The sequence below is a fragment of the Pyrus communis genome, chromosome 5 (assembly GCF_041283825.1).
Source record: "Pyrus communis isolate YQ-2024b chromosome 5, ASM4128382v1, whole genome shotgun sequence".
In the NCBI taxonomy this organism is placed as follows: domain Eukaryota; kingdom Viridiplantae; phylum Streptophyta; class Magnoliopsida; order Rosales; family Rosaceae; genus Pyrus; species Pyrus communis.
Genome location: NC_142569.1, coordinates 3,513,569 through 3,527,139, shown reverse-complemented (window position 1 = coordinate 3,527,139; position 13,571 = coordinate 3,513,569). Strand labels below are relative to the sequence as shown.

The 13,571-nt window shown below is 37.7% G+C and overlaps 2 protein-coding genes across 2 annotated transcripts; one reads left to right on the top strand and one right to left on the bottom strand.

The window, feature by feature from the left end:
- Positions 1 to 6,937: 6,937 nt before the first annotated feature.
- Positions 6,938 to 7,909, top strand: LOC137726656 (uncharacterized). The gene has a single exon (XM_068465595.2). The coding sequence runs from the start codon at positions 7,169 to 7,171 to the stop codon at positions 7,685 to 7,687; it is 519 nt and encodes a 172-aa protein (XP_068321696.2). The 5' UTR covers positions 6,938 to 7,168; the 3' UTR covers positions 7,688 to 7,909.
- Positions 7,910 to 10,369: 2,460 nt separating this feature from the next.
- LOC148696571 (SEED MATURATION PROTEIN 1-like) lies at positions 10,370 to 10,537 on the bottom strand. Its single transcript, XM_088693241.1, has one exon. It carries the CDS (start codon positions 10,535 to 10,537, stop codon positions 10,370 to 10,372), a length of 168 nt encoding a protein of 55 aa, XP_088549367.1.
- Positions 10,538 to 13,571: the final 3,034 nt, after the last annotated feature.

Sequence of the window (13,571 nt, the reverse complement as noted above, 5' to 3'; positions counted from 1 at the left end):
CAGCACACCCATTCTGCTCAGGAGTGTGAGGACAGGTAAGTTGATGTTGAATGCCAGAGCTAGATAAGAACTGAGAAAAGGCAGTACTGACAAACTCTCCACCAGAATCTGAGCGTAAGGCAATAACCTTGGAACACAGATAGTTTTCAACAAGTAATTTCCATTGCTTAAACACAGTAAGTACATCAGATTTACACTTCAAAGGATAGAACCAGCAATAACGAGTGTAGTCATCTAGAAAAATGACATAGTAGCGAAAACCTTGATGAGAAACAGATGGTGAGGGTCCCCAAACATCCGTGTGAATGAGTTCTAGAGGCTTGCTGGAGGTACAAGTAGTTCGTGAAAAAGGAAGTCTGGAACATTTCCCTAGTGCACAATCTGAGCAAAAAGCCAACTTATTTAAACTATCAACAACAGCAATACAGGATTGAGAGGCCAACTTATTTACAATCTTCACAGAAGGGTGGCCCAATCTTTGATGCCAGAGGTGTCTCGGAGCTTTGACAGAAGCAACTAAAGCATGAGAAGAAGGAGCAGGTAATGATGCTGCAGAGAGTGGATAGAAGCCATGTTGAACTGGACCTTTAAAAAGCATCCTCCCCGAAGAAAGATCTTTCACAGTGAAGTGAGAGGGATAAAGATGCATAGAACAGGAGTTGTCAAGTAGAAATTGATTCGCAGAGAGAAGATTATGCTTTAAGGCAGGGACATGTAAAACATTCTTTAACAAAAAAGAATGAGTAGAAGTATGTAAAGATGATGCACCAGAGTGGAGAATGGGCAAACCTTTGCCATCTCCAATATACACTTGTTTTGGACCAGTATATGGTTCTGAATTCTGAAGATGAGCAGTCGAATTCGTCATGTACGAGCTAGCACCAGAATCGACGATCCAGGTAGGATTAGGAGGGGAAGTATTAGCAATCATGGCAGAATGAGAAGTTTTGCCAGTGTAGTGAGGATCCATGCGATGGGGACAGTCACAAGCTTCATGGTCTGGTTGGCGACAGATCTGACAGAATAACTTGCGAGGAGAAGAGTAATGTGGACGAGAACCACGAGAGAATCGTTGAGTGGGATTCCGAGAGTAGTTATTCCGGCCAGTGTTGTATCTGGAGTTGCCACGAGAGTGAAAATTACCCCGATTTGGACGGCCTTGATTTGTAAACCCTTGAGAGGTATGCGAAGCCACAAAACCTTGAGGAGGAGAATTTGTAGGCAAAGGAAGAAGACCAGCAGAGGAATGATACGCCTGAAACGGAGCAGTGGAAACAGGTTTCTTCCGATTATTGAGCTGAATTTCCTTACTAAGAAGTAGGCCATGCAACTCATCAATAGTAGTAGAGCCAATACGGAACTGAATAGCGTCCACAAATGAGTCAAATTCGGGAGGTAAGCCATGAAGTGTGATTGAGATGAGTTCTGAATCTTCCACGGGAGCACCAGCACTGGCAAGGGCATCCGCAATTTCTTCAATTTGTTGAAGATATTGAGCAGCAGTCAAATCACCTTTGACAAGACTGCGAAGACGAGAACGAAGCTCGTGAATGTGCGACTGAGAGGCAGTGGCGAGGCGCGATTCCAGTTTCGCCCAGAGTTCTCGAGCAGAGGTCACGCCAACTGTGTAAGGAATTAAAGACTCAGAGAGAGTGGAATTAATCCAAATGAGGATGTTCTGATCATTCTCAAACCAGGTAACATAGTTCGGATTGAGAGTTGCAGTGCGATTGCCAGAAGAATCAAGAAGATATTTGGGCGGCGCTACCAGAGATCCGTCAATGAGACCGGTAAGATTATAACGGCGGAAGATCGGAGCAAACAAAGCACTCCAGGTGAGATAGTTGGTAGTTGTGAGCCTGATTGGAACCATAGATCCAATGTTTTGGATCGTGATGGAAGAAATTGCAGAGTTAGGGTTGAGAAGTGCATCTGGAATCGGATGAACAGGAGAGGCCGATTCGGAAGATGGAGAGGCAGTAGTCGCCATAGCTAAGGTTGAAGAAGAGATCGCGATGAGGAGCAAGAATCGCAAGGAAGAAGCACGATCAAGATCAAGAACCGATCGAAGAAGAATCGATCGAAGAAGAAGAGGAAGCGACGCAGAGAGAAGCGGGAAAAAGGATCGAAAAAGGGGTCGTGAGACTGGAGGCGAGTGATACCATATTAGGTAAATATTTCACATTAACTCACTTGATAACAGTTACACTGTGGGTATTTATACACAACTATTACAGCTAGCAAATAAAGATTACTTAATCTCTAAGTATTTCCTCTTTCTGATGTAATTACATTTGTATCCTTAACAAAAACATCAAGATGAATTCATCGCACCAACCTTTCATGATCATGCAATTGCCGATAAAAAAAGTTAAAAAAAATTATTTGAACCCATGTAACCTCTTTCTACACCCAACTTATTATCACATCCCCACCCGGGCCCCCACCACATCTCGAGTTTGACTCCACCGTAGCACGATATTGTTCACTTTTGGCCCCGACCACACCCTCACGGTTTTGTTTCTGGGAACTCACACGAATAGAACTTCCCAGTGGGTCACCCATTCTGAGAATGCTCTTACCCCTTTCTCACTTAACTTCGAGGTTCGGTAGACTTCAGAGTTCCTACGAAACCCAAAGCCAATGAGCTCCCAAAAGGCCTCATGCTAGGTAGAGATGAGAATATACATATAAGACTTATATGATCCACTCCCATGGACGATATGGGATGTAACAATCCACCTCCCTGTAGCATGATATTGTTCACTTTGGGCCCCAACCACACCCTCACGGTTTTGTTTCTGGGAACTCACACGAATAGAACTTCCCAGTGGGTCACCCATCCTGAGAATGCTCTTACCCCCTTTCTCGCTTAACTTCGGGGTTCCGTAGACTTCGGAGTTCCTACGGAACCCAAAGTCAATGAGCTCCCAAAAGACATTGTGCTAGGTAGAGATGAGAATATACATATAAGGCTTACATGATCCACTCCCCTGAGCAATATGGGATGTAACAATCCACCCCCTTAAGGGCCCAACGTCCTTGTCGGCACACATCCGGCTAGGGATTAGCTCTGATACCAAATTCTCACATCCCGGCCCGGGCCCCCACCACATCCCGAGCTTGACTCCATCGTAACACGATATTATCCACTTTGGGTCCCGACCACGCCCTCACGGTTTTGCTTTTGGGAACTCACACAAGCAAAACTTTCCAGTGAGTCACCTATCTTGGGAATGCTGTGGCCCTTTCTCGATTAACTTCGAAGTTCTTACGGAACCCGAAGTCAGTGAGCTCTCAAAAGACCTCGTGCTAGATAGAAATGAGAATATACATATAAGGCTTATATGATTCACTCTCCTGGGCGATGTGGGATGTAACACTTACTCTCTACACCCATATTATTTTTTATTAAAGAATTAATATCTCAACCCAAATTTATTACCTAAACTAGCCTCTTAAACCTAATTCAAAATGTAAAGTTATCTTTATACCCATTTATAAAATAAAATCTCTAATTTAATAGTTTGTTTTCAAAGAGACTAGAAAATAAAAAACATTACGCGTCCTTTGCCGCTCCCTCTCTTCCTTCTCTAGCATTTCCTAGGGCTGCTGTTTTTTTCTACTACAAAACCAATATATTTGCTCTCTCCCTCAACCAAACCAGTTACTTGGTTTGCTATCAACACTGCCACAATAAATAACCCCCATCACTTTCTCTTATCAAACCAACTTTCCTCCATGCAAATTTTTATTCTTTCGAAAAAGAACAACTCTACTTTTAATGTAAGTTGTCATTGTTTGTCTGATCAATTGTTTTCTCAAAAAATTGAAGACTCCTAGTTTTGGAACTAATTATATGGGATTAAGCAATTCATCTTTTCCTTACTTTCTGATCAATTTGTTTCTACAGTTTGTTGGATTATAACCAACGAGTAAATATCGTTTAAATGGCTGAAGAAGTTAATGTAAATTCTGATGAGAAGCTGCAAAACCAAATGCTTATAGATGCAAGTATAAGAAGAGCCATAAGACCAACCAAACCAGCATGGCAACTAATTGACAAACAAGCACGACAAAAATTTGACAAACAAGCATGGCAACAAATCGAGTCATACCTTAGTTGGAGAAATCAAAACCTCGAAATCATCATCCATCGATAAAAAAAACTTGTTTTTCTTTATAAGGGCTATTAGGATTTTAGCTTGAATGAACGTAGGATAAACAAGGAGTAATGTAGGGTTTAATTATAGTGGGTGGTTTATTGATAAATTTTAGTTTTATTTTTAATTCATCTTGTATTTGATGGTAATTATACAATAGGGTAAAAATGACAATTAACGTTTAAAATTTAAATTAGATGTAGAAAGAGATTACATAAGTTTAAATAAAATTTCTCAAAAAATCTTGTTACGAGCCACCTCCAATAACCATTGAGTTTCTTTCTCATAGTTATTTACCAAGTGCACAAACCGCTACAAAAGCCCTCTCCAACAAAATAGAAGGTTGCTTGACCTTGACACAAAGAATGAATTCTCCAACAGCTTGATTTTTGTCAGTGGGGCATCAAACAGGTTCCCGTAATTTTAGAATAGGGTTGAATTTTCGGGTGGCCGGATTTGGATTCTTCCCGAACGACTGAATAATAATGTTTGGATTTGTTTGGCCTCCATTATAATATAGGTAATACTAGAGAAATTAAATGTCTAGATTAAATTTTGTAAATAAAATGATATAAAAGTTGATGATTGAATTATTACTTAAGTGTTGATTAACGTTCTTATTTTTTATTTGTGACGCATCATTTAGTTTAAAATTTTAGTTTACACATTTAGTCTTCCTAGCATTACATTTGTAATATATCCGCATATATAACCTTACTGCAATTTATAAATATTGGTAAAAATGGTAAACAAAGATTTATGAACACTTTGAAAAAGGCTCTAAGAAAGATACGTAGTACTTGAAGTTAGCGGAAGACAGAGCGCATTAACGTTTTAGGATTCATACAATCGCTCATACCTAATGAGATAAATCTTGATTATTGTTGTTGTTGTTCCAAAATTTTCAGGGAACAAGATTATTTATTAATTTCATTTTGCAAATTTCCGGTAGACTTTGTGGGCTGCAGATTTGAAATTTACCTAATCCACTATTTGAACACCTTCACGTGCAAAAGAAATGGAGCTTATTATATTCGCTTCTCCCTTAATACAGTGGATATGCAATTTTTGGGTTCTCAACCCTAATTTACAAATATTCAAGAAACATAGACGCTAAAGTGTACGTTTTAAATTGATCATGTAATATTGTGTAAAACATTGAAATATGTAACGTCATGTTATTACTCTGAAATAGAAGATGGTGTCCCAAAATAAAACTTTAAGTTAAGACTGCGTACAATAAACGTTCTCATGTTAACTCTCTCAAAGCAAAAAGGTTGGCTTGAGGTCGCCTTTAGTTTCCAAATACAAAAATTAAAACCTCCTGCATATGGCCCCTCCTATCCAAACCACACCACAGGCTCACATGTTGCCCACTTTAATGGGCGGGACATGTTGTGGATGGGACATAATTAACTGGCACTAATCAAGCATTTTCGACAGTTTAACTATAGCTTACATTATTTTCTCATGTCAAATCTATAGGTCGGTTCCAAGGAGACGTTATAATTCCAATTGGTCAATCCATGATAATATTGTACATATCAAATCAATCTTGGAAATTCTGATAGTGTCATGATCTTATCTTTGGACTTTTCGATTTACTTCGGTGGCATCTCTGAAGTCGGGTTAACTAAGACAAGAGAGAGAGCATCTCTCTCATCACATCTACCTAATTTAGAATCAAAACTTAAACTCAATTTGTAGTGATTTCTAATCATAAACTTAATTGTTTGCGTTTGCTCTAAAAAGTTAATATAAAAGTATCGATCATACTTTCCACATCAACATATCTGAGACTATATTAGAAACCATTTTTATCAACCAGAAGTTTGTGATCAATTTGGTACAATAATATGAACAACACGAACGATTGTTAATTGTTGATTGATGTGAGATTCAGTGATAGTAGATCTACAATGTCAAGATGATGCAAGCAAAATCTTTTTACAAAATAGGCAAATACATTCACACTTGAGCCAAACCACTTTGCAAGCCTAAAACCACAAAGAGATGCAGTTAAAAAGAAGTGATGTATCACACCTCACTTTCCAATGAAAACCACAACCCACATGATGTTGCTTGGGATATTGAAACTTTGAAAGATCACAAATCCCCTCTCTCAAAAGAAGATTTTCCCTATGCCCCATTTCCCACCCCCTCCATTCCCAATTCACTCCCAACAAAGCCGATCGGTTTCACTCCCTCTTCATCAACCCCACACATACATACAAATAGCCTCCACACACTAAATTAGAAAATAGCAAAGTAGGTATTCAATCTTGTTGTCACACGTGTCAGTCCTGGACTGAAACACTTGAGCTAGGGCACCCCTTTGCTGGCAATCCCAATTCGAACATGTGCCATCCATAAGGACCCTCAACCCTTTAAACCCAACCCCAAATTATTGTACTTGGTGAACGAGAAGGAAAGAGAGGGATGGGGGGCCTAAATGATGGATACCAAAAGGGCAAAGTACAGAGTGAGGTGCAATTATTCCTGCCATGGATTTCATCCTAAGCAAGTCATAGGCAGAAAATTCCCTCATCATCTAGCTACCTCATCCCACAGATCAAAAGGTTTAAAGAAAATGAGAAAAGAAACAAAAAAAATGAAATTATTTGGATACGCAAATTTGACACATTTATAATACAGATATGTAGACTTTGCTTAATTATATTAGAAAATGTAACAGTAAGGATATTAATTTTGTGTGTCTAAATAAATCATCCGAAAGAAAAAGCAAGTACTATATAATAATACCTCATTTGATACAATCTTTTAGGGTGACAGATATTCCTACTCTCATATAGCTAGAGCTATCTACCCAGGCAAAAATAGAAAAGGGTTTTTAATTAAAGAGACTTCTGTATTCTCTCTTTCTTATTCTCTTTCCTTCACTACTTCTTTCTCCTCCTCCCTCTCTCTCTCTCTCTATGAGAGAGACTTTTGGAGGGAGAGACAAAAGATCATAGCTAGCTAGAAAGCAGAAGCAGCAGCTAGCCATGAAAAACACCATCAGGTGCTGCATCTCTTGCATTCTACCATGTGGAGCTTTGGACGTGATTCGAGTTGTACACTCTAACGGCAGAGTCGAGGAAATCAGCGGCACAATCCGAGCCAGCGAGATCATGAAGGCGTACCCTAAGCACGTCCTCAAGAAGCCCTCCTCGTCGGCGTCCGATCACGACGGGGTCGTCCCCAAGATCGTGATCGTTCCTCCAGACGCGGAACTCCAACGCGGCAAGATTTACTTCCTCATGCCTATGCCCGCTTCTTCGAACACGTCTGAAAAGGCGGGGAGGACAAGATCGTCGTCGGCAAAGAAGAAGCGGATTAAAGACGCCGAAAACAACAACATCACAAACAACAGCGTCGCCATGACCAGCCTGCTGATAAATGATCGGTACTTGAGCGAAATACTGTTGGAAAAGCATTCGTCGCAGCGGGATCGGCGGCGAGGACGTGTTGGGGTTTGGAGGCCGCACTTAGAGAGCATTTGTGAGTCACCAAGTGATGTGTAATATTGGCGGATTTTCATTTTTTCGATCTTCTTCTTCTTCTCAGTTTTATCATTTGTCTTAAAGGTTCATATATTTTAGTAGGGTTTGTGCCCATTCTTTCTTTTTGCTGCCTCTTTTAATTTCCTTTATTTTCTGCCTTTTTCTTTGTTTTGTGTTTCTTGTTTTGTATATATATGAAAAAATAGGGAAAGAAGAAATAATATACAAACAAGTTCTATGAGAGGGTCGATCTCTGTTATTGTGGTGGGTTCTCACCCGACTAGATAATATATATTTGAAGGCCATCGGCTCATGGCAATTAATTACTCCGTTGACATCTGTGTGTGGTTCTTGTTCAATTATTTCATGCAGTGGATATGATTTAATCTTGTAATTTTGGAGAGGGGTGAAGATCAAGAAACTAAATTGTTATGGGTTTTGATTAATTATTTTGCTTCTTTTGTTTGGAAGGAGGAGTTTATCTGGGGAAAGAGACTACTATTTTGAGAGAAACCAGTCCTGCTACTATGCCATTGGAAAATATGATTTGCTTTATTTCTTAATTTTCGTCGAGAAAAATGAAAGAATAAATCTACACTTTCTAATTACACAAATAATTTTTCATGCGTATTTCATATATATGGATATTATTTATCGAAATTTAGTATGATAATAATTTCTCATACGCTTTTGACGGGGAAGACGTCATCCACACTCATTTTGGGTTTTTTTCCCCCAAAAAATATATAAAATTATCATATACATTGTTTGATATGACGATGAGATGATCAAAGACACATTGAGGTGGATGGAAATGATAGTCCCCACATACTTTTTTTTCCACCACATATAGGATAATGCAAATGTAACTTTGCACACTAGCTAACAAGTGGGTATATGGCATTTCTTTAAGCATGTTGTTCTCTTTGAGAATGATTAATTAGATATAGAGATGCTGCCAATAGCATCCTGTAAAGGTAATCACAGTAGGGTTTGACCCTTTTTTCTTCACATTGGCCGGTGGCAGAGACAGATGGTTTAGCCTTTGATGAGCAACCCCATGTTCCGATCGATCCCGATATATGAATTCTTCCTGTCCCTGGCAGTCCCACCATCAGGGGCCAACCAAAAAAAGGCGTCACAGAGTTCAGATATGTGATTGAAATCCTTTTGGTACATGTGAGATTCATATATATATATATATATATATATATATATATATGTGTGTGTGTATTTATATATAGCAATGGTTATGGAATACACTAAAGTCATTACCCTTAGTGTTTCCATCCAACTATCTCTTTAGTCATAATATAAAGAGATATCCAGTAATGGATTTGATTTTAGATTCATAATCTAAATTAGTTTTACGCTTCCATTCGGTACTTTGAATTTCCTCATTCTTAAGGAATCCATCCTTTAGTATTTCCCAAACACTTAAGGACTTACTTGACATTTGTCATAATTCTGATGACTTGCACTAATATCTTTTGCACTTTTTCTTAGTAAAACTCTTATTAGTGTTTTTCATACAATATGAAATACATAAAATCACCTTTTGCGAATTCATAAAGGATTCCATTCACGCGTTTATTTCTCTTTGAGAGTCTTAGGAGAGCAACTTCCGAGTCTCTCTATCTATTAATAGAGATTGAGATAATCCAATTAACTTTTGAAATCCATCATAATAGATTCCATTCCCCAGTATATAGAATATGTCTCCCAATATATATATCCTAACATTATAGAATAATTTTATTGAAGCAATCTATTTTCATTTCCAAAATTAATATATCTCATGTATATACAAATTTAGGGATATGACTAACTACCACTAATCTTTTGTAAAATTAGTAAACAAAAGATTCATTTACATCTTTATGAGAAATCAAACAATTTGACCTTTTCTCATGAGATGCTAATAGCTCCCACTATTTTGCTTAGATTCATGGTGGATGGATCTCTATAACTTATACACATTGTGATTCCAAGTTTTAGACATAAATAATTAGGACTATCCTTATAATGGTTTTGAAAAACTTACATTATCTCCATACTTTGAATCATTATGTAGTTGTGGCAAGCAATCTCCGAATGAATTGAAACCAAGACTACGTCAAAGAAGGTTTCTTCCAAGTCGACCTATCTCTTAGCTACCAATTAACTTTGTAGGTTTCTTTATTCGAGTTAAATGGTAACATACCATTTATTTGAGTCGATGTCATACATAGGCTCAATGTAGTCTCGAGGATCTTCTCTTGAATTCATTTGAATTAAGGAGGTGTAACTCTATGACTTAGTCATAAAGTTCAAACCATTCTTCTTGAACGATTTGTTGATCCTTTAGATCTACTTGGAGCTCGTAATGTAGGAACTTGGTTGTTAAGCTTGTTGAGTATCATCTTGTACCTCAAAGAACATGTTCCTTGAGTTCTATCTCTTGTTCATTTGCTCTATCTAAGGCAAATCTTATTTAAGATTATAATGAACAACCCAACAAACAACCTTTGTTAATTGGTTTATAGAAGTGATATCCAAAGGTTTATTTAAGGATATCCCACAAGTGTACTTCTAACATACATTACTTTAGCACATATGCAAGTCTATTGACATATGTTTAACAACCCCAAATCTTAACTTGATTAAGACTTGACTTTCTTTCCAACTACATCTCATGAAGTTTGAAATAATTTAGAAAAAACTCTAATTAACAATTATATTGCCTTGGAAGAAATCAACAGGCTCAGACTTGGCAATCTTGCCTCCTTCAAGAGGAGTTCCATGCTTGTACGCAGTAGTCCTCACAACTTCGTCTTCATCAGGCCTCGCCTGTGAAGTCGCATACTTTATATCGTCCCAACTCTTTGCCATTGTCTCTCTGTCCTCTCTCTCTCTCTCTCTCTCTCTCTCTCTCTCTCTCTCGGGTTTAGACTGAACCGCATGAGACATGAGTCGGTTCTGATGATCTGCTTCCATTTATATATAAGCTGTATTTTGTATCATTACGTGGCAGATTGGTTTAAGATGAGAGCTCGCTCTAGCTATGTTTCGGTTAAAGATTATTATGACACGAGATATTGTGTTCTGTACAAAATGAATAACTTCTTCTCTACATGCATGACATTGATGGAAGTTGTCCTTGTTTGCTCTTTTCATTTCACACAGTGGTTTGACGCTTAACATGTTTACTTTTGAAATATGAAAATATGAGTTATTTTGATTCTTTATAAGTGTTGTAATTTGAGTGGACACTTGTTTTGTTACTTTTTTTATTTTTAGGAAATATGGTTAATAATCCGAGTGGACAAAAGTAAAGAGAGGATTTGAACTCTAAATGCAGTAAAAGTATTTTAAGTTGAAGAGTCAAAGACCAAATCTTTGTCATTAATTATTATCTAATCAGTAACAACATAATTACATAGACTTAGCTATGTGTTGTGCTCTTTCATTTGTAAGCTTCTGGTGTAATTTTAGGTCGCTTAAGACGGAAGATTTTTCTTACGTACATGTAAACACAAAGTGTCGACATTTTTAAACCGTTGGATCAAATCTAACTGTCACCCGTCACCAATTTTAAACATCCGATGATCAATTGTGCGATGAGGGAGAGATTAAACTTGATGATCTTGGTCATGATTTGTTTTCACCCTTTTCAGTAAATATCAAAAAACGTAAAAGAGTCATTCACAATGCTCAAAAGGAACATCATTCCATATCATAAAAGATACAAACCTACAAAATATCCTCATAAAACTCAGAATGCTCCTTATCTTTCTTCTTGAAAGCAAAGCTTAATTCAAATCGACAAGCACGCTAACCCCCGTCTAATCGATTCTCGGGAATCATTTGCTCATTATCAGCATCGCCTTCTGTCTCAACTTGAGGCTTTGAAGGAGCTTTGGAACCAGGAGGCTGTTCCGTCTATGCCAATCCATGCATTTTCACCATTCACATGCTATGGAAAGAAATAGTAATTAAGATTAAAATAAAATGCATCAGGATTCAGAACAGATAGATAACTGATAGTAATAGCAAACAGAACAGAGCCATACGGTAAAGATTCAAACCTTTACTTGCAGCGCTGTCGTAGTTCTAACCACATTAACACCGCAATTCTGAGCCAATATTCATGGTATAGCCTCAGAAGCTATACCATCAGCTTCATACGGCCACTGTTTTACAATCAAAACACAACTGTAAAGCCACAGCTAAACATAAATCTCCAATAAGTCAAAAGTGAAGCAACAGACGGTTCTTAGTCTAAGCGTTAATCTTTCCATTTTCATGAGGAGTTCTCCAGATTCTTGAACAAGTTTTACACAACAAATACAAAACTTTCGGATGAGGAAAAGTGCGTTTACCTAGATGAAGAATCATAAGACCTGGAAACCAATAAACAAGAATAAATAGCTAAATGCAAAGCCCTTATTTATACAAGTACTTACAGCAATTAAATCCCCAAACTGCCTAGTGAACTCTGTGCTGATACAACTCTTGAACAGCCCCAACATTGTTGCACCTGCCATGTAAAGCATACACAATTAGCATGCCAAAACTGCTAGCTTAGCATTTCAAGTTCGGTACTCAAGGTAAATTATTATTACAAAGGATATTTAGTGACTGACAGGTTTGCAATCATAGCAGCGAGTGTTTTCATCGGCAAGAACTGCCACTGAAAATTCTGCCGTTCCACACCAGAAAAATCTGAGGCCGCACCATGAAACCCATGAACCTGATTGAGCACAAGGAATAGTGCCCTGAGTTCCATTCTTGTGCATGCCATCAAATTCTCACAAAAGTTAGATTAAATGAGAGCTTGAGAAGCAATACAAAAATAATAGGTACATAATTTGATGAATTGTTGAAAGAAACCAAAGCAACCTACGATGCTTCACATCAATGTCCATTGCTATGCTGTCAAGATTAGCAATACCATCCTCCAGAGCTTTGTTGTAGGCTACAACCAGAAAACAGAAAGTTTAAAAACATTGAAGCAAAATCATTCGGAAAAGAATAAAGCGTAAACCAAAATCAAATCCGAAACTGTACATGAAAGAAAAATCACAAGGAAAAATGTAATCTTAATTTCTTTCAACTCACCTCGGCAAATAACAGTAGGATGATAGCGCTTGTCAATAAATGCTTCTGCAATATTGAGCATCTCACCAGCTACACCAAATTTCATTCCAAATGTAAGACACATAGCAAACTTCATGTACACACATAATAATGTCGTAACCTGTCCAGTAAATAGAAAAATACATAACCTTCCTCAAGCTTACTAAATTCCATGATATATATTATGTGCAAGTTAATCCCATCATTTCTGTATAATCTACTTATAAGCCAACATTTTTTGTGTTGATTAGTCCTCAATTTAGGCTCTAAATTTTAACAATTAGCCCTTTAAAGGCTAAGGAAAACAAGAACTGTAAGGGGTTTTCTCTAAAACTTCAAGAAGTTAGAGGGTTTTTAACAAGGAAAAGGCTAGCAACCTTTACATTTGAACCTTTTCATTTCTTCACATGACACGTGTCATTTTTTACACAAAAAGCAAGATTAAATAGATAATAGTAGTTTCTGATGTCGTTAATTGTTTTAGGGATACCATTACCACCTAGGCTTAGACCTAAGCCAGGTCCCTAAAAGTGGTTGGATTAACAACCGGTTCACAACAGGGAAAATAAGAGTTTAACTAAGAACTTTGATCTAATTAAAGTAGGAAAACTGAGAGTCGAACCTATAACTCTGTTGCACCACCACCAGAAGCAAGTTTTGGATTTTTGAGCATGTTTCTTCCCACTGACAATTCACGATTTTAAAGTTGTAGAGGTAAGGTGTGCTAGTTCCTTTACCGCTTGCAGAGCAAGGAATTAGGTATAGCGTTGATATAGACATTCCTATT

Bases quoted from the DNA above. Each gene is read 5' to 3' on its own strand.
- LOC137726656 (XM_068465595.2), top strand. From the start codon at position 7,169: ATGAAAAACACCATCAGGTGCTGCATCTCTTGCATTCTACCATGTGGA.
- LOC148696571 (XM_088693241.1), bottom strand. From the start codon at position 10,537: ATGGCAAAGAGTTGGGACGATATAAAGTATGCGACTTCACAGGCGAGG.